This window comes from Halichoerus grypus, chromosome 11 (genome assembly GCF_964656455.1).
Source record: "Halichoerus grypus chromosome 11, mHalGry1.hap1.1, whole genome shotgun sequence".
NCBI classification, from domain to species: Eukaryota; Metazoa; Chordata; class Mammalia; order Carnivora; family Phocidae; genus Halichoerus; species Halichoerus grypus.
The window spans coordinates 24357002-24376116 of record NC_135722.1 but is presented as its reverse complement, the minus strand read 5'-3'; the positions used below and the strand labels follow the sequence as shown (position 1 = coordinate 24376116).

Below are 19115 nucleotides of genomic sequence, written 5' to 3'. Positions count from 1 at the left end.
GAGGACTCCATATTCAGCAGACTTGACAGCAAACCAGACAGAGCAAGAAGCCACTTTCCAGCTCATCAGGACGGGTTGAGCATCTAGTACATGCACAGGACTATGGGGATACAATGACTGGCACCCAGCCCTTGACCACCAGGGGTCTGGTCTATTGGCAGAGACATGACATATAAGCAGGAGCAACTAGTAACAGCAATGTGACCAGACCACAGGCTCCTTGAGGAGAGGTTCACATCGTATGCACTGGGGATTCATAGGAAGTGTTGAGTGGTCGCTGAATGACGGAGTATGTGAGATAGTGAGAACGCAAGCTGGTGGCCCGGTTCCCTTCTGAAATCCTGGAGAAGTCAGGAAGGGAATTCCAGGTGAAATGACTGGTCAGCGGAGACTTGAAGGCTGGACGAGACCTGCCAAGGCAGAGGGGAGAAGCCGAGGATGAGCCAGGCATGGGGGCAGGACTCCACGCGACCGGCCCCCAGGCTGGAGGAAGCCCACGTGCCCACAGCAGACACAGCTTCTGCAGGCAAGGAAGGGAGACCACACAGGGGCTCGGAAAGACAAACTTGGCCATAGGGTGCTCCGATCTGGTGCTCCGATCTGGTGCTCCGAGGCTCCGATCTGGTGCTCCGAGGCCAAAGGAAGGAATCCAGACATGGGAAAAAGATGTATCTGAAGACAGAGACTTGAGGGTTAACACTCCACTTAGCTCTCCACCCGACGGAACGGGCAAGGAAAAAAATCCTAAGGGGGAGGAGAGTTGAATCTTGCCTAACAGCTACTTCTGTGGGGAAGGAGGAAGAAGAAGCCTCAGAAACTCAGGAGAACACCATGAGGGAGCAAGAGGGGCATGAAGGGGTCCCCAGGAGCAATGCTAGGGAGCTTCCCCACAGCACTGTTACTTTCAAGCACCCCCACTCAAGGGGTCTTGCAGTCTGCTCTGGCCAGATGCGGCCACTCAAGGCACTGGCTCTCCTGAGCCCCCTTCCCTCTATCTCAGTGGCCTGTCCATGACCGTGAAGACAAGAGTGGTTCCAAGCCACTTGCGTCTCATGGGCACAGTCCAATCCACAAATGCTGGCTGCCCCAAGCAATGGGTTAAGATGGATTCTGAAGCTGAATCCAGATTCAAAGTGAACGAGTTCTATGATTAATTAGCAAAATCTGCCATGGGCACAAAACTGAGGAATGGCCACATTGGCGCCTGTATTTGCCATCCCTGCTTTCAGTAATTTGCACTGATTTTATTTTGATGCGGACTCACGTGGACTAGAGACGGTCGTACTTATTTCTGTGCCAGGCGCCGTGCCAGGTGGTCACTGAGTAAACAGAGATTACGATACTCGGCAAATGTTTGTTAAGCGAATGATCAAACTCATTTGTTCCCGAGAAAAGTGACGACAAAGGAGCCAGATGCCGTGAGCTTTTGGAATGCAGAAGCGGCAGGAAGGACATCTTCCTTTGAAGCCAGCCCTCCATCCTGACCCTGCCCTGTGCCAAAGTCCCGGTGACAGGTCTGGGCCCCATCTGTGTCCCAGCAGGGCTCCACAGGAGGCGTTGTTACTAACACAGCCAATGGATTCTGGAATGTATGCGCTGAGCCTCGCTAGGAGCGGGCCTGTGAACCCAGGCGGATGCCAAAGCACTCCTCAGGCATCTGCTTTTACAAAAAGGAGACGTGGGATACAAAAAAACAGAAGCATGCCTGGCCTGGCTGCTCTTGGGGTTGCTGAAAGAACCATCTAGAATTGGGCTGGGCCAATGGACTCTCACTCTGAGGGTCTCCCCTCGAGTACTGATGATAAGCAGACCTAATATTCCTCTTGGTGTCCCTCAAAACTCAGCCAGGTGCTCTGCATGGAGCAGATACTCAGTGGATAAGACAGAAACACTGCATTTTAAAAACTCCGGAACAGATGGGGAGGAGGGCAAACAGGTGAGAAGTTATGGTGCTAGAAGTGAATAACGCCCTAAGAGGGGATGAGGGGAGACACAAAATTGCCAAAGGAACCAACATCACTGCTACTGGAGCTATGAAGACAAAGAGATTCAGGGAAAAGTTTAGGACAGAGTCACAAAGGAGAAGCACGTATGCAGAGTCTGGAAACTGGAGGCAGACTTTTAATAGGGAGAGAGAAGGGGAGCAGGGGCATCGGGCAGAAGAAATGGAGAACACAGCTCACAGGCAGGAAGGGAAAGGCAAAGTTGAGAAACAGGAGGAACATCCATGGGAGGCGAGTCTGGGAGCTGCAGGGAGCGAGGTTAGAGCCACGTCCACGACATGGGAGGTATGCAGGAGCCCGGGGGGCCCAGTATGAGGCCTGAACTAAGGGATGGGTCACATAGATGAAAATAAAGATTAAAAGCCAAGGCCAAGGGCGCCTGGGTGGCTCAGTCGGTTAAGCATCTGACTCTTGATTTCGGCTCAGGTCATGACCTCAGGGGTCCTGAGATCAGATGGAGCCCCGCGTTGGGCTCCATACTGAGCGTGAAGCCTGCTTAGGAGTCTCTCTCCCTCTGCCCCTCCCCCGCCACTTACACACATGCGCGTGCGTGCGCTCTCTCTCTCTCAAAATAAAATAAAAGCCAAGGCCACATGAAAAGGGAGAATTAGGAAGGAATCAAAGGCCCACAGGCCACCAGGAACAAGAAATAAAAGGAAAAGATGGATGAAGCAGCAATTGTCCACGAGTCCTTAGAAACATGGGTTCTTTATGTGGTCTACAGACCACCAGACTTTGTCTGGCAAATGCCCAGGGCCTGGAAATCAAGTATTCAGGTGGCTCTTTCTTGTGAAGCCTGTGGAGCAGCCCGCCTCATGTGAGCTCCTCTTTCTCCCTCCCCTTTGTGGGAAAATAAAGAGGGGCAAGGCCTTTCCCTCCTAGATTTCCAGTGCCCTTCACTCCAGACAGCCACCCAGGGACCGGGGAAGCCCTCAAGTCTCCATAGCAAGGAAAGTTCCTAATGCACTTACTCCTCATAGGACATCTGTATTTTAAAGGAGGCCTGACCCAGATGCTTAGATTTCCACAATTTCCTATCTGCTGCCTGCCTAGGAGGAGACAGAGAGGGTAACATACAGTCCTTGGGCTCAGGGGCTCACAATTTAGCAGCTGAAAAGGCCATTCTAGTCTGTTTTGCACATTATCTTTTCCAGCAGGGGGCAGAAATCCTATATAGGTAGAGATCCACATACCTGGGATGGTCATGAACATGGGCTCTAGAGGCAGAGAGGCCTGGGTTCAAATCCCAGCTCCGCCATTTACCAGCTAAGAAACCTGGGGTGAGTTTCCTAATGTCTGAGCCTCAGTTCCTGTCCTCTGGGAGATGAAACCCTGAACGGGATCAGTACGGTGATGGGCTCCGCACAGTGCCCAGCTCAAGGTATCAACTCAACAGCTATCTGCCAAGATGTTCCAGGAAATACTAGAGGCTCACTACTGGTTGTTAGGAAATGCACACTGATTCAGATGATAAGAGGACATCTCCCAGAGACTGAGCAGGGCTTTAAGTCTCCTGAGCTCTTCTTGTTCCAGTTCCTTATTTGTAGATGAAACCACCAAGAGAAACTCTCTTCTACCTTGCTCTTATCTTGCAGGATGTGGGGGGTGGAAGGTAGTACTGACTTTTCTTGAGCATGCAGTGAGTCCAGCATGGTGCTATCCCCATCACAGACTCCACCTCTTCTAATCCTCATAGCCCCAAAGGTACGAATGTTCATCCCAGATGGAGAGAGAAAGCAAAGAAAGAAAGTCACCCAAAGTCCTACAGGGAATGCAGGGCTGGCTCTCCAACAAATCACCTCAGCCACTTCCCAGCTCCTGACCTGAGCCAGGCCTCAACCCCAGGCACCTGGAGATCCTTCCAAGAAATGCACACCAAGATAAGATTTTATTCCAGCTTTTTTATTTAGTACTCTAAAAAGCTTGGCTGAAGCAGCAAACCTTTTGATGATTTATTCCAATACTCTTAGCTGCCCTGTCAAGCCTGATGGGGATGAGGCCTGGCCGGAGCTGGAGTCTCTATCTGGTCTGGATCCAGACCTTGGGGTGAGTGACCTCCTACCAGGCTTTGGAGGCCCCCTCAAACTCATGACCTGGAAACGGTAATGGAAAGAGCTTCAAGATTCCATTCTTTTGACCATCCTAGATCTTGAACCTACCACCTCTCTGGGAAACCATACTAAAGCCTGCCAACATTTCTATTTCCTTTTAGAGATCTATTCTTACTGAGTGAACCTATCTGCCCACGGTCATACAATGCAATCAGCGGATCCGGTCCTCATTTGAGAAATTAATCATAATAATATACAAATGATCGCTAACACTTATTGAGTACTTGACTCAGAGTCAGGCACTGTCTTTCAGTAACCCAGTGAAATAGATGTTAGCATTAGTTCCATTTTATAGATGGGAAAACTGAGGTTTAGAGGGGAGGGGAGGTTAATCAAAGTCAGGCAACCGGTTAGTGGCAGAGACAGAATGCAAACCAGAAACACTTTGCTCAGGAGGCCAGGCTCTACTCACTGTGTAAGGCTTTCCCAGGGAAGCCAGTGCAACTTCGCACTCCCTCTCCACCTGCCGGAGTGACCACCACATCTCCAGCCTCCCAGCACATCGGTTCCTGCTGGGACTGGGGAGTCTGTCTGAAGAACGCTCCAGACCAGCACATTTTCCTACCAACATGGACACGTGGGCCAGCCATTCCGCCCCACTCGGCCCTGGCCACGAGGTGAGTAAGCTAAAAACGGTCTGGTCTGTGAGTAACACTTAGTGACCTCATGAGATAGAAGATCATTGTGAGTACCTTGTGTGTACATTTAAAAACCAAGACACAAACTTTATGAACATTGTCCAATTTTAGAAAAATTGTGCATTGCCTCAAGATGCAAAAAAAAAGAAAAAGAAAAGGACACAAAAGGTCCCCAGTGGCTGTTTGTCATGGGGTAGAATGAGGGATGGCTTTTATTTCCTTATGGATTTTTTCCTTTATGTTCAAACTTTCTACAACAAACATGAATTAACCTTTATAATAAGAAATCAGAATAGTTACAAAAATAAGCTGATAGACCTCCCTCCCCCACCCAAAAAAAGTCTACATGACTCAGAGTAAAGACAAAGAACGACTTCCTCTGTAAGTCACATCATTGGCACAGATCCCCCCACCTCGCAGCTCACACATCGTGCCCTGGTTATGAATTTCCACCTTCGTCTACCACGACTCAGGTTTCAAGCCTGCTTCTGATGCTGAGGGAATGTCAGCGTGGGGAATGAATTACCTTAACCCGTCCATGGCGCCTTTCCAGTCCGAGCATGGCCTTCTGCAGAGGGAAGGTTTAATTACTGAAAGCTCTGTGACGCAGTCAGCCTATTTTTGGCCGGCAGGCGGGACAGGTTAGCTCTTTATCCACTCCTGCCTTGGCCGAGCCTCAGAGGTCACAGAGAGGAGGCATTTTCATCCTGTCCTGGTGCCAAGCCTGTCTTTCTAGAAGCCACTCCAGTCCTGCCTCCCGAGGGACCAGCCGGGCTCCCGCTCATTTCTCTAAAGGACTGGCACCGTCGCTCCTCCTAGTATTGCCCCCCCCACCCAGCTAGGGCTATGAAATGTCTCGGCATGTGGGGGACCAGGCAGAGGGAGCAAGCTGCCCTTGTTGTGTAATGCACCTTAATGGACACATTTCACTACACGGATTAGGTGAGGTGGTTGGGGGTGAGCTAATGTGGGAGATAAACTGCACCGCAGGAAAAATAAATGGGAATTGGGGGGAGGGGGGAGAAGCGGAGGGAGGGGTTTGAGCAGGGAGCAAGAGGTCCTATCCGTGCAGAGGGGAGTCCATGGAGTGAAATGATGGCCAATGAAGGCTATCCCAGGGGGGAGAAGTGGCCAAGGGAGCTTCAACAATACTAACAGCAATAATAATAACGTTGATAGTAATGACAGCTCACATTTACAAAGCCCTTACTCCAGGCATCCTTCCAAGCACCGTCCTCTAGACGTTCAACATTCCTGTCGGGTAGGTACTACTCGTATCCCCATTCGACGAGGAAGCAACTGAGGCACCAAAAGTGAAGTGGTCTGTCCAAAGTGACATAGTAAGTAGCAGAGCCGGGCTTTGAAAATCTCGGCCCGACTGCACAAACTTTGTTCTTAATGGCTCGACTGTGCTGTCTTTCCCCAAGAACAGCAATGCCCCACATTCCATCATACTCCACTGGCTGGTTTGTTCAGCCGTTTGAGCCACCCCTGTTCCTTCGCCGCTGGAACCTTCGGCAACGTGGGCCACCTCTGCGGCATCTGCAGCCTTGGGGCTGGGGCCCGGGGGAAGGGGGGGATCAAAATGCTCCCGGGGAGCATGGGGGCGGGGTGGGGGGGTGGAAAGCAGCCCGAACAGAAGGCGATGTTGTGGAGAGCAAGAAGGCAGCAGAGGTGGGCTTCTGCATGGAGGTGCCTTGGAGAAATGCAGGCTGCCAGAGATCCCTGGGAAGGGGAAGAGATGCTCTGAGGCTCTCTGAATGCGAGATGGGGCTTCAAGCTGGTTTCACTTAAATCACTAAGGACGATAGGAGCCTAGCGGCTAAGCTGGAGGATTTGTGAAATTTCCAGACTGACACTTGAATTTAGGTACTTTACTTCCTTGCTTCTAAGATATGCTTTTATTTTTTTTAACATTTTTAAATTTCTGTAATTGGGATGCATGGTGTTTCTCTTTTCACTTTAAAAACTACTATTAAATTGTTTGGGGAGCTTACAACCGAGGCTGATTTGGGATGGAGGAAAAGCAGCTAAGAACCTTCTGGTGGAACAGATGAAGCTGCACAAACATTGTGTTCACTTATCTCTTTACTACAGTGGCTTGCACTCCTCCAGCCATGTGTACAAATGCACAGAAGCCATCGCCCCCTTCCCCCCACCTCACCAACATCTGCTTGGATCTGAGCTCCAACATTGCTTCCTCCGGGAAGCCTCCCTGACCTAAGAGACCAAGTCTAATTGCCCTAATCCATCTGTGTGATGGATTAATGTCCACTGTCCCCCACTACACTGTACCCCCAAAGGGGGCAGGATTGGGCCTTTTTCCCCCTCTCCCCATTAAAAATCACCAGTTAGGAGCACAATAAGAATTTCAATAGTCTCGTGCTTTGTGAGTAAATGTGAGTCTCAAACATAAAGTTAGAAGACAAATGACTGGTTCCCATAATAATCCCTGGTAAATATCACCCCCGCCACGAGTGGGCCCGAGCACCTATATTAGCTTGGATTTAGTCATTCCGGAAACAGGTAACAAATATTTTAAACCTTTCTGTTCACGGAATTGGTCAGCCCATTTTGGGAACACGGTGCATGGAACAAGCTCCAAGAAAAATAAATTCAGTTCAGACAGAGATGGTCATTTGCAGCGCTACTATAAAACACAGACAGTGGAAACAACCCAGTTCAATCACTGCAAAAGGTTAAGCAAATGACGCCACGGCGATGGTAAAATAGAACAGAGATATTAAAAGACGTAATTTCTCATCTATATTCCCATATGGCAACCGAGTGCATATCCATGAAGCTGGGCACAAAGCAGGTCCTACACGATGTAAGAGTGGACCTAAGAAGGGAGTTTAGAACAAGAATTCATAGGAAAGTAATTTAAGTTCCTTTTTCTTTAACAAAGAAGGGGTTGGCAGCCTCAAAAGCAGATATAAGGGATGAAGGTATATAGCAAGATCTCAAATACATATAGTCATATATTATGACCACAAGGCAACACATTTTAATAGTGACGACCTCTGGTTCATGGAATGACAGGTGATTTTTTTCCTTACTTATACTTTTAAATATTTTAGCAATTCTCTGCAATGAGCATATAGAACTTATATTCAATAGATGAGAATGATCGTCAGCCATTTTCTTTCCAATTCTGGAGGAAAACAGGAAAAATTTGAAGGGAAGAAACATCAAGAGGAGCTGGTGGTCTTTGTAACACCTACATTCTGTGCTGCAAGAAGGAGAAACACCAGGATCACAGGGCAGAATGTTGCACCAAATACCTTATGTGTTTAGCAATATCAGAAAGTACCTTCCTGCCACGCAAACCAAGCCCACTGGCTTTCCCACCACACCAAGTACCAGTAACAGTGCACAATCGCGTGTACTTTTGATTTGAATATTTGGACCCAAGAGCTTTTGCAGCAGGGTTAACCCACTGACAATACAATCTTAATGAAGTCATTCACATTATTCTGTACTTGCAAGTGGAAATACAGCTTCGCAAGCGGAGAAATGGCAGAGTTGGGATTCATGGATTTTTATCTGGACCAGTTTCTTCAGCAGTAATTGCTGAAGACAGGACCACCATTAGAACCTCTAGAAAGAGTCTGGGGTTGAATGCAGAAGACATACTCATTAAGGATGAGGTCTCCTGGGTGCTGAAGTTCTTCAAGATGCAATCAGAGATGATTGTTTTGGTAAAAGATACAACTTTCCCCACATCTCATCCATGTGTTATTTAAACAAGTGGTTTCAAGGGGGGAAATTCTATATGGGAAGATACAACTATCATGTATTTATTCATTGACTCGTTCAATACATATTCACCGAGAAGCAGACTAGTGCCTGGTTCATTACTGGGCACGGGGGTGCAAGGACCTGTGCATTTTATTCACCATCCTGAGTCCTTTCAGAGCCAGTTGTTTTTGTGATAAATCAATTCGCTTCCCAATTTTTCCTCCTCCTTTCTCTGAAATGCCATTTCTAGAGAGAAGCTGGTTGGAGAGAGGAAGCTCACATTACTTCAGCCCCTGGGAAAAGCAGGTGTCCTTGCTAACTATCATATTAAAGGAGGCTCCAATGAGTGTTTTATAATAACCTGTTGTTCCACCTTTCCATTTCTCCTTTTTCTCCAGGAATATAGTGATTCCTTCCTTGTCATCGCCCCTCCCTGCCCACCCGCACCCTACCCAAGACTTCTGACCTGACCATCCTCTCTTCTCCAGGAACCCACTGACCACCTAGTGCCATAGCGAGCTCTGTCTTCCATCCCGGTCCTGCTGTACCTACGAGGAAAACCTGTCAGGTGCTTTATAGTTTACCTAGCCAGCGTTCTGATGTCAAAGAAGTAACACACTGTCCTACTGACTGTTGTCAATTGGCTGGAAAGCTCAAGGTTGCTAAGTGTTTGTTTGAACGTTGTGTAATTATGGGAGTCAAAGACCTCATCAGGATTCTCTTGGCTCTTGGATGTCCCTTTCCTCTCCTTAAGCAAGAACTACAGCGGTTTCCACGTGGCTCTCCCAGCTGATCACCCAGAGGGCCCTGAGCCAGTCACTCAGTTACCTTACCGGACTACCCTCTAACCCTCTCTCGGCCCCTACCTCCTCTCCTCCATCTTCCAGCCTTGCAGCCACCTGTGGTCATTAACCCCTTCATCCCTGGCAGCCTTGCTCCCGGATGTTTAACCCAGACCCATCAAAGTACTGTGTCTTTAACTTCTAGTTGCCAATGTAAATGAAAGAAACCCGCTCCTTTTAAGGTCCAGAGATGTTCTGGGCTTCCAATCCTTTCTCTATGCTTAAATTCTAAATGTTCTAGAGCTTAATTTATTCATGGGTTTTGTTGAGGGATCTCTGTTTTGTTTTCTAATTAAATGTAAAATGAAAGGTCAACTTACTGTTTTGAGATAAATTTGAACACCAGTCCCCAAGTCACCTTCAATGGCATCCACAGACAAGAGCGCCATTTCTCAATTCCATTTCTACCACTCATGAGCTAGGTGGTGCTGGGCAGATTGCTTAACAACTCTGAGCCTCAAATATGTCATTCATAAAGAGGGATAATAATAGTAATAATAATAATATCTCATAGGATTGTTGTGAAAATTAAATCAGTCAACATACATGTAACAGTATGCAACACATGGTAACTATTATTATTTATTATCATTATTGATTCGTCCCACAAATATTTTTATTTTTTTTAAAGTAGGCTCCACACCCAGCATGGAGCCCAACGTAGGACTTGAACTCACGACCTTGAGATCAAGACCTGAGCCGAGATCAAGAGTCAGCTATTCAACCAACTGAGCCACCCAGGTGCCCTGTCCCACAAATATTTCTTAGGCAAAACAGTTATTGGCTTTATGAGCCTTTACTGTCCTCCGAGCAACTTTGCTATTGAGAGTTACCAGTAGAATCCATGGCACCTCCACAGCAAGATCTCAACTCTCCTCGGTGGCTGGACTACTATGTTGAAGTCCTTCTACTTGCCACACCTACATCCTCTCTTGGCAACATTTGTCACTGTGGGATATTAATACCAGCTGACCTTCATGGAGGACTCAGCATGTGCCGGGCCCATTTGAAGGGCTTTACATGTGTTACTTGTTTAAATCCTTCACCAACTCCAGAGGGCAGGCACTACCATGACTCCCATCTCGAGACCAGAAGGCCCAGAGAGGCTGGGTAACTTGCCCAAGTTCACACAGTAGCTCAATGGCAGAGCTGGGATTCACACCCTGAGCCCGTGCCCATGACCGCCGTACCACCCTGCCTCTCCCCGGAGGAGTTCACTACCTCTGTAGAGATGTACATGAGGCACGAATATGAGAGAAGGGATGAGAAGGGGAGGAGGCAGGGGTGGGCGTGGCTGAGGCATGGCGGGTACAACCATCTTTGGGGTGTCACGACGAGCAAACAACCAGCCACTCCATTAGTCAGGCGCAGCTGGCACAGCACTCACATTCTGCCTCGGAATGTTCTGAGGTTGCTGCAGCCCCGTGGATGTCTGAGGGGGAGGCAGGCCACGGGCTGCTCCCTGGCAGCGAGGAAGGGGACCCAGCTGGAGCCTGGGACACACTCATGACAGCAAAGCTGCTACAGAGGCCTCTTCTTCTGGGTTGCCAAGAGTTTTCACTATTTGTAAAATAGGGGGCTCATCAGAGGGTTTCAGACAGATTCGGGACCCAGGACCAGAGGGTGCTTTAGGATCGCTTTCAGGCGGTGGGACCCCAGCACGCCAGTCCCCACAGGGGCATCTCCCACAGATCTCTACTCTACCTCAAGGTGACCAACAGAAGAACTCGCCCTCAGGGCACTCCACCAGCCAGTGCTCCAGGCTGAGGGCTTCCAGCAACGCTCTGCACGGAGGTATGATCTCCACCTTCCAGATGAGGCCTCAGTATGATCTCCACCTTCCAGAATGAGGCCTCCAGAAGGACAGCAAGATGCCCCAGGACACGGGGCCCAAGCCGAAGAGGGGAGAAACCCGTCATCGTCTCTGCACTCAGTAGGTGCTTTGAACAAGAGGAGCATCCACACCTTTCATTCCCCGACTCCTAGGACGGGACCAGGAGGCAGAGCTGCGTCCTCCCGGAGTTCTGTGTGCTCCTCCTGCAAAGAGAAGCCGTCAGGGCCGAGGGCTCAGCAAGCACAGGGCACAGGCAGAGAGAGCCCGGCCCTCGGACACTGGGGCCACCGGGCCCTGCGCTATTTGCCCTCGCTGCTGCTCTGTCTATGGAGGCTGGATTCTGCTCCCTCCAACACCAAGAACACCATATGTGACCCTGACACAAAGGGAGAGACAAGCCCCCTGCTGTTCTGGAGCTGGTGGCCAAGAGGCTGTCCACCAGCCCCTCGATCGCCCGGGGGTGGGCCATGGGTGGGGGCCGTGGGGGGAGGCAAGCAGCTGAAAGTTCCCTTTGTGTTGCTCTCACAGACATTTCTGGGAGGGGTCAGTTGGGGGTGATTCATCATTTACCCAAGTAGACTCGCCCTGGGAAGCCAGCTCAGATACTGTGGTTAAAAATAAATCTCTGCTCACCATCTTCTTCTTAATATTCTGCGAGTGTGTTAAGGACCTTCGGCCAACGGGGAGAAAAGTTCATTTACCCAGGAATCGGCTACACTGGCTCCAATAATCTGGTAAAAGCAACTCGACAGCTAAACCCTTGATTTCTTTTCAAAAAGTGACAGGGAAACGCCAGGTACTAAACAATCCAGCAAAGCAATTACTTGCTCGGTCTACTGGTATTTGAGTACCACTCACAAACCGTACATATGTCTCTGTGCCTCAGTTTCCCCATATGCAAAATGGAGATAATCACAGTATCCGTAGTACTCACAGGTTAATATATCCAGGCACCTATGTCCGATGGTGCCTGGAGCATAACATGCACTTGATAGAAGTGAGCTATTCTGCAAATTCAATCTATTTTATAACATTTATGGTAATGACTGTAATTTATGCTTATTGTGTGCCAGGAGCAGGCCTGAGAGCTTGTAGGCATAGCACGGTTGGGTCCTCCAGACAATCCCATGAGGTGAGTATTATACCCATTTTACAGGTGGGAAAATGAGAAAATGGAGTCAGAGACATCCCCACCCAGCAGATGGCACAGCAGGACTGAGACCAGATCCGTCTGAACTCACGAGCAATGCTGTGTAATTTTATTGTCTGGTTAGTGCCAGACCGTGAGGCTGGCAAGAGAGAGAACCTGCTGGTCCCCACGTAACTGGTGCAGAAACTGAGGCAGAGAGGTTAAGTAATGAAAGCGTGTCCAATTTCTTTGCACGATACTGAGCTGCGAGCAGCACAGTGGATGGGACAGGAAATGAAACCGAGGGAGACTAGAAATACCTGGCCTTCTCTCTTGACCGAGATAATAGAGCAAAGGCATTTCTGGTCACTCTGAGAGGGAGCTGTATCCGTGCCATTTGAGCACCTCCCCTAAGAGCCCCCAAAGCCCTTGGCATTGCTCCTTGCACACAATCGAGCGCATGGTAAGCTGGTTTAACTACAGTGCTGCAGCCCAGTCTTTCCGAGTGTGAGAAGACCCTGTGCTCAGCACTTCCCAGCAGCCGTTACGGCATTCCCAAGTCACTCCGATCATCAGACTGTATTTAACTTCCACATATGGGGATCACTCATCCGGAAAATTCTTCATCCTTCAAAACCTTGCTTAGGAGGCGCCAGGGTGGCTCAGTCGATTGAGCCTCTGACTCTTGATTTCTGCTCGGGTCATGATCTCAGGGTCGTGAGATCGAGCCCCACGTCAGGCTCCATGCTCATCACGGCGTCTGCTTGTCCCTCCCCTTCTGCTCCCCACCCCTCGCACGCTCTCTCTTTCCCTCAAATAAATAAATATTAAAAAAAAAAAAAAACCTTTCTTAGCTATCTCTGACTCTGTACAGCCTTCCCTGACCATCCCCTCCCCTCAACAGCATAGATGCTTCCCACTCCTGCACTATTTCTGTTTTCTTTATGTATTTCAAACTGTTGCAACACAAGGTCCTCCATTAGGCTGTGAGCAACTCCATCCAGGCACCTACAATTTATTTCAATTCTTTGGGAACTAGCAATGCATATATGATCTACATCAGTGGGTCTCCACAGGGATGATTTTGCACCCTAGGGGACATTTGGTAATGTCTAGCGACATTTTTGGTTGTCACAACTAGAGGTGGGAGATGTTACCAGAATCTCGTGGGCACAGGCCACAATGCTGCTAAATATCCCACAATGCACAGGGCAGCCCCTCCACGGCAAAGAATTATCCAGCCCAAGATGTCATTGGTGCTTAAGTCAGGCCACTGGTCTACCCGGTAGCTCTCAGTTAGGCTTCACCCACACTATTGACTAAAGAGTTTACTGCAATTCCTACACAGGGCTCAGGACCTATAGCAACTTGTGCTTTGGTCCCCAGATATTTGCAGCACCTCTGCAGGAAGATTATACTTCCCTCATCCCTAAAGACACGCTTTGCCTTGCAGCTACCTTTGGCCAATGGCACAACAGCATATGGCAGATGCTCTGGGTGGCCCCACCCACCTCTCTCAGTCCAGCACCTTCCACCTGCCAGCTGCTGTGTCTCTGCCTTTGGGCTTTCTCAGAAGCTAGCAGGCTACTCTGCCCCCACACAGGCCAGAAGTGCTAGGCAATTAAAGCCCCCAGGAGTAGCCTTCAGCCAATGATGGGCAGGTTTGGATGTGTAAATATACCAGCTCCCTTGTTCCTCAAGAGGACAGCTTTGAGCATGTGATTTGTCCCATCTCTGTGAATTTCCCCATGGGATTAAACAGGAGTTGCCCACACTGGTAGCAGACTTGATAACCCACCTTCTGCTGGCTGCCTTCCACTTCCCCACTTCCTTACCGATGTTTCCTGCACCTCCCAAATAGAAGATCTAGAATCTTCTACTAGGAACCTGGACCAACACAGAATAGAAGTAACACGTGATTCCTCCCAGAAGCAGCATAGAGAACCTTGCCATAGTCCTGTCATTGCTCTTCTCCCCACTCTGCTACAAGAGAGACATGACCCAGATGGGGGCTTCTTCTTCCACCAGGGTCCCACATGGAGGATACAGGGAGGACACCCGCAACAGGTGTCCTGCAACCAAATGTAACAGAAGCAAGAAACAGATTTTGTGGTTGTAAGCCACAGAGATTTGGGGCTTGTTGTTACAGAAGCATAACCTGGTGAGAGCTGACTGATACAGGGTTCGTCACTCCTGGGGGACCTTTTTGACTGACTCTATCATAGGAGACCCAGGCTACATACCTTCCAAATGATACCTGTCTGAGGGCAAAATTGTACAGCATAGCCTTGTCACCTTGAACTTGGAGATGATTATTTACTTTTTTCTCTTTCTCTGTAACTCGTGGTGCCTTGTACAGGGCCAGGAAGTGGTGAGCACCTAGAGACTGGCAGATTGGACCCAGAGTTGTCCGGGTTTTACCACAGATCCATTCAGGCCTGGTAGCTACATGGGGAAAAGAGTGAAGATGAGGATCCTGGCCTGGAGACGGATGAAAGCACTAGTCACACAGTGGCCGGGCAACCTCGGGGAAATCCCACCTGGAGCCACCCATTTTTAACGCAAGATCCAACCCTGAGAACCGTGCTCCATTCCCGGCCCTCAGCCTCTGTGGTTCACTGAGGACCAAAGCCAACTTCATTTTCTCCATCCCCAACTTGATCCATCGGCCTTGAGAACAAGCTAAGTCCAGACCCAAACTCTCAAGGGCAAGACTGTCTCATCCACTTTACAAATGGCTCGTTTCTTTTCTCCTGTTCACATATCAGAAGCGAGAGCTGCATTCCCCCTTCCCTCTATCCTTGACATTTATTGAGCACGTACCACGTGCTACCATGCATCGGGCTGAAAACTACTCACGGTCTGTCGCAGCATTTCTCACGCCCGGGTCACTCACAGAGGCCACACAGAGGCTATTTTTGCCCTATCTGAATACCATCTCGGCTTTCCATTACTTACTAGTGTTTAACACTGACTGATCCTTTGTCCTTAAACGCATGCATCCTGAGAGGAATTTTTACATTACTTCTATCCATGGAAAACCAGTTAGCACTGATGAATAGAAGGGGGGCTATGAAAATGCACATGACCACAAACATTTTTATTGACTTTGAGCTAGGTGCTGCTTGCTGAGTCTTTGGTCGCCCACTCTCTCTGTTTAAAAGGGAAGTTGAGGGGCGCCTGGGTGGCTCAGTCAGTTATGCATCCGACTCTCAATCTCAGCTAGGTCTTGATCTCAGGGTCGTGGGTTCAAGCCCCACGTTGGGCTCCACACTGGGCATGGAGCCTACTTTAAAAACAAAATTTAAAAGGAAGTTGAAAGGTTTCGGGGCAGCAGTAAAACACGACAGCACCAGTTTTAACCTTGTCGTAATCAAAAAAGATTGAAGAATTCAAAAAGGAAATGACCGTCTCACCATATGATGGGATGTCACTGAATTTGTCATCAGTGCTCCCCCAATTGTCTCCTGTGCCCCGTGGAACCAGCTCTCATTTCATCGGACACCCATCTCCCACCTGCAGTAAGGCAGTATCATTTGCCTGGATCCTGACCACGTGTGGCTTAGTGATTAACAGCACAGATCCTGCAGCCCGTCAGACACAGCTCTGAGTCCGGCCGCACCACGGCCTTGCTGGGCCTCTCTGGCAAAGTCACCAAACCTCAGCCCTCAGTTACCCGTGGATTGGTCTCTTGCCCTCACCGGCCCTGTTATACGACTTCGGTGGCCGATGGCTACTGAGTAACAGTCTACATCTGCGGAGCAAAGCACAGCAGCCTGGTCCCCTGAGAAGCTGAATTTGAACCTGCGACCTTGTTTTTCTTAGTACCACCAAATCAGAGCATGTGCCAACGATGCCTAGAAATCTTTGCAAAGGAAGACTGTGACCTCACTCAAGGCCTTTCAGAGAGGCGCCATCACAACGATGCCCGAGGCATCACTTTTGTAGTTTTAATTCTTTATCAGACGGTCAGAAGTACAGCTAGCCACCTTAACGTGCTCAACTTCTTGCTAATGAAAGGACACTTAAGCAACCATCACCTGGGAGACGCAAATTCAGAGCCTCAGGCCCCACTTTGTGAGGTAGGTACCCTTAGAAGCTCCATTATACAGATGAAGAAACTGAGGCAGAGAGGATTTCAGGAACTTGCCTGAGTTCATTTAGCACCTGGGAGTCTGGGATGAAAGTCCAGGCAGTCTGGCTGGAGCATCTGGACTCTGCTGAGGACGCCTCCCTGCCTTACAGCACGGTCAGAGATTCAGGCCTGCCGTGTCTAGAAGCACCAGGACCCAACGAAGCACACCTAAGCTGTATCCGGGGCTGGGCGAAGGCCTCCTCCCACAGACGGTGGCTGGCCCAGAGCCCAGGGGAACACGAAGGGCCTCCAGTCACAGAATGAGAGACAGGGCTTCCCGGGACCAGGGAACAAAATGCTGGCCACCTCCTGCCTTGTCCCTCCTGCAGCTATCCTTCTGTACTCTTTTCTCCTTGAATACCTTCTTTCAGCCCTCGAGGCCCACAGCCAAGTGCTGCCATTTCCATAAGAGGGGTGAGCCCCTTCTTGAGTTGGGCAGGCCCACCAGGGGTGCCAGTCATGAGGACCTGCCCCAGACTGTGCCACACGACAAATGCCAGGGACCCAGCCTGGGGACAGGAAGCAGCTGGTCCGGGGCAGGCATGAGGCCAGGCTGTGGGGGAGGGGAAGAAGCCCGAAACCAGGGACAGAGAAGCAGAAGCAAAGGTTGGAGATGCAAAGTGAAACTAAGCGGAAGAGAAGTGAAAACACCAGACACTGAGTAGATTAGAAATAGAGGACTGCAGGTTAAGCTGTATCAAGGTAGAGAGCTGTGGGTGACCCCATCTGCTAGGCTGTAGGGCCAATGCAGCATGGGCGGGGGGTACACCGGTCTGGAGACTGGGCCAGGTGCCCATGCCCAAAGGTGCAGAGCACCAAGTCCGTGAACAAATACTAAGAAGCTGCATCCCAGAATCATGTGAACCCCGAGCCACAGGAACAGAAATCAGATCATGGGACTAATAATAGCTAAAGTTTACTGAGCATTAACTCTAAGCCAGCACTTCACTAAGTGCTTTATATAGATGATCTTATTTAACCCCCGCAGAAACCCTCTGAGACCCCTTGTGGCCAAGAGCATCGTAAGAACCTGGGCTCCAAAGCCAGGTTGGGTTTGAATCCTGACTGCTCTACATCTTAGCTCTGTGATCTCAGGCCAGTCACTTAAACTTGCTGCTTCTCAGTTTCCTCATCTGTAAAATGGGATCATGCTAATAGCTATGTCATACAGGTGTGATGAGGATTAAATAAAACAATAAAGGTAACATTTACAGTGGTGACTCACAGACAGTAAAGCCTCTGTCAACGGTAATAATTATTACTAACATTAGCCCCTTTTTGGGACAATAATAATAATAATAATAAAGCACAGAGAGCTAAGTAAATTTTTAAGTGATGGGGATGAGAATCAAGCCCAGCCAGTCCTTCTAGAGAAGCTGGGTGTGCAACCACCCTGCCTCACTGCCTTGTGTCAATTCAGAGGAACAAGATAAAGACAGGGCGCCAAGGTGAGGGGGACAGAAAAGCAGAGGACAGAAAGGGGGTCCGGATGCAACAAGCACACGGCCAGGAGGCCCTGGAGACTGAACTTCCATGTGGTCCTGGCAGCCCAGATTCAACCCCCCAGCGAAAACAGGTTTTCTAGATGGGACACGACGACTGTGCCCCCAAACCCCAGGGCTTTGCTGCCAACTCATCACTGTGGTCAGAGCCATGCCCGAACGTGCAGGCCCAAGAAGTGACATCAGGAGGTCACTGGCCCCGAACTTCGTGAGGTGGGGCTGCCGAGGACGCAGCAGCGGTAACAGCTAAGAGATGCGCAGTGATTCCTCTATGCAAGGCCCTGCTCTGGGTGCTTTGTGCTTTAACTCACTCAGTCTTCACCCACACCCTAAGAAGTCAGTTCTAGATCATTCCCATTTTGTAGGCGAACACAGTAAGGCACAGAGAGGTCAGGTCACACTCACAAGGTCACACAGCAAGCAGGTAAGTCACAGACCAGGAGTGGAACCCGGGTCCTCTGGCTCCGGAGACCATATTCTTAATCTCCAGGATCTATAATACCCAGTCAGGCTGGTCTCAGAAATGAGTTGATAATTTCTTAGGCCTTGAAACTTCCATTTTTGTCACTGGATCCCCAGCCTGGACAACAAAGTATATGTAGAACAGTCAACTAAAAGGTTAGGAGTGGAGAAACTATCAGATGATCCCAAATTGAGAGGCATGTTACAAAATAACCAATCAGTCCTCCTCAAAAGTGTCAAGGTCATGAGAGACAAGGAAAGACCTAAGCAACTGTCACTGGGGGAGGAGACAGAGAACTAAGTGCAATGTGGGACCCTGGATTGGATCCCAGAACAGAGAGAGGACCTTAGTGGGAAAACTGGGGAAATCCAAATGAGTTCTAAGTTAACTGTATCGGAGCAGGGTTAATTTCTTGGTTTTAACCAATGTTCTATGGTTGTGTGAGATGTGACCATTACAGGAAGCCAAGTAAGGGGCACCCGGGAACTTTCTGTCTTATTTCTGCAATTCTTCTTTTAAGTCTAAAATTATCTAAAAATTTTTTTAAAATTCAGTGTTGAAAAAACAAACAAAACATTCAAATGACAGGAGGATCAAAACCAGGGACATTCCCAGTAGAAACTAATGCATTGATCTTTGTAATTATATTGTTTCCACCTATGTATGCGAATAAGTATTCATCTTGATTCGACATCAAATCTGTTTTAAATTGTGAAT

At 49.1% G+C, this 19115-nt stretch overlaps 1 protein-coding gene across 2 annotated transcripts in view; it reads right to left on the bottom strand.

The window, feature by feature from the left end:
• The window catches only part of SLC1A2 (solute carrier family 1 member 2), a 134280-nt gene that overhangs the window by 79815 nt on the left and 35350 nt on the right, over positions 1-19115 (bottom strand). Inside the window, exon 1 of one of the 2 annotated variants that reach the window (XM_036106766.2) lies at positions 8960-8978. The exons of the other annotated variant lie outside the window; for it this stretch is intronic. Within the exon in view, the coding sequence (XP_035962659.2) occupies positions 8960-8967 (8 nt within the window). The 5' untranslated portion in view covers positions 8968-8978. Of the gene's footprint in view, positions 1-8959; positions 8979-19115 lie in introns of those variants that run through there. 2 annotated transcript variants of the gene reach the window in all.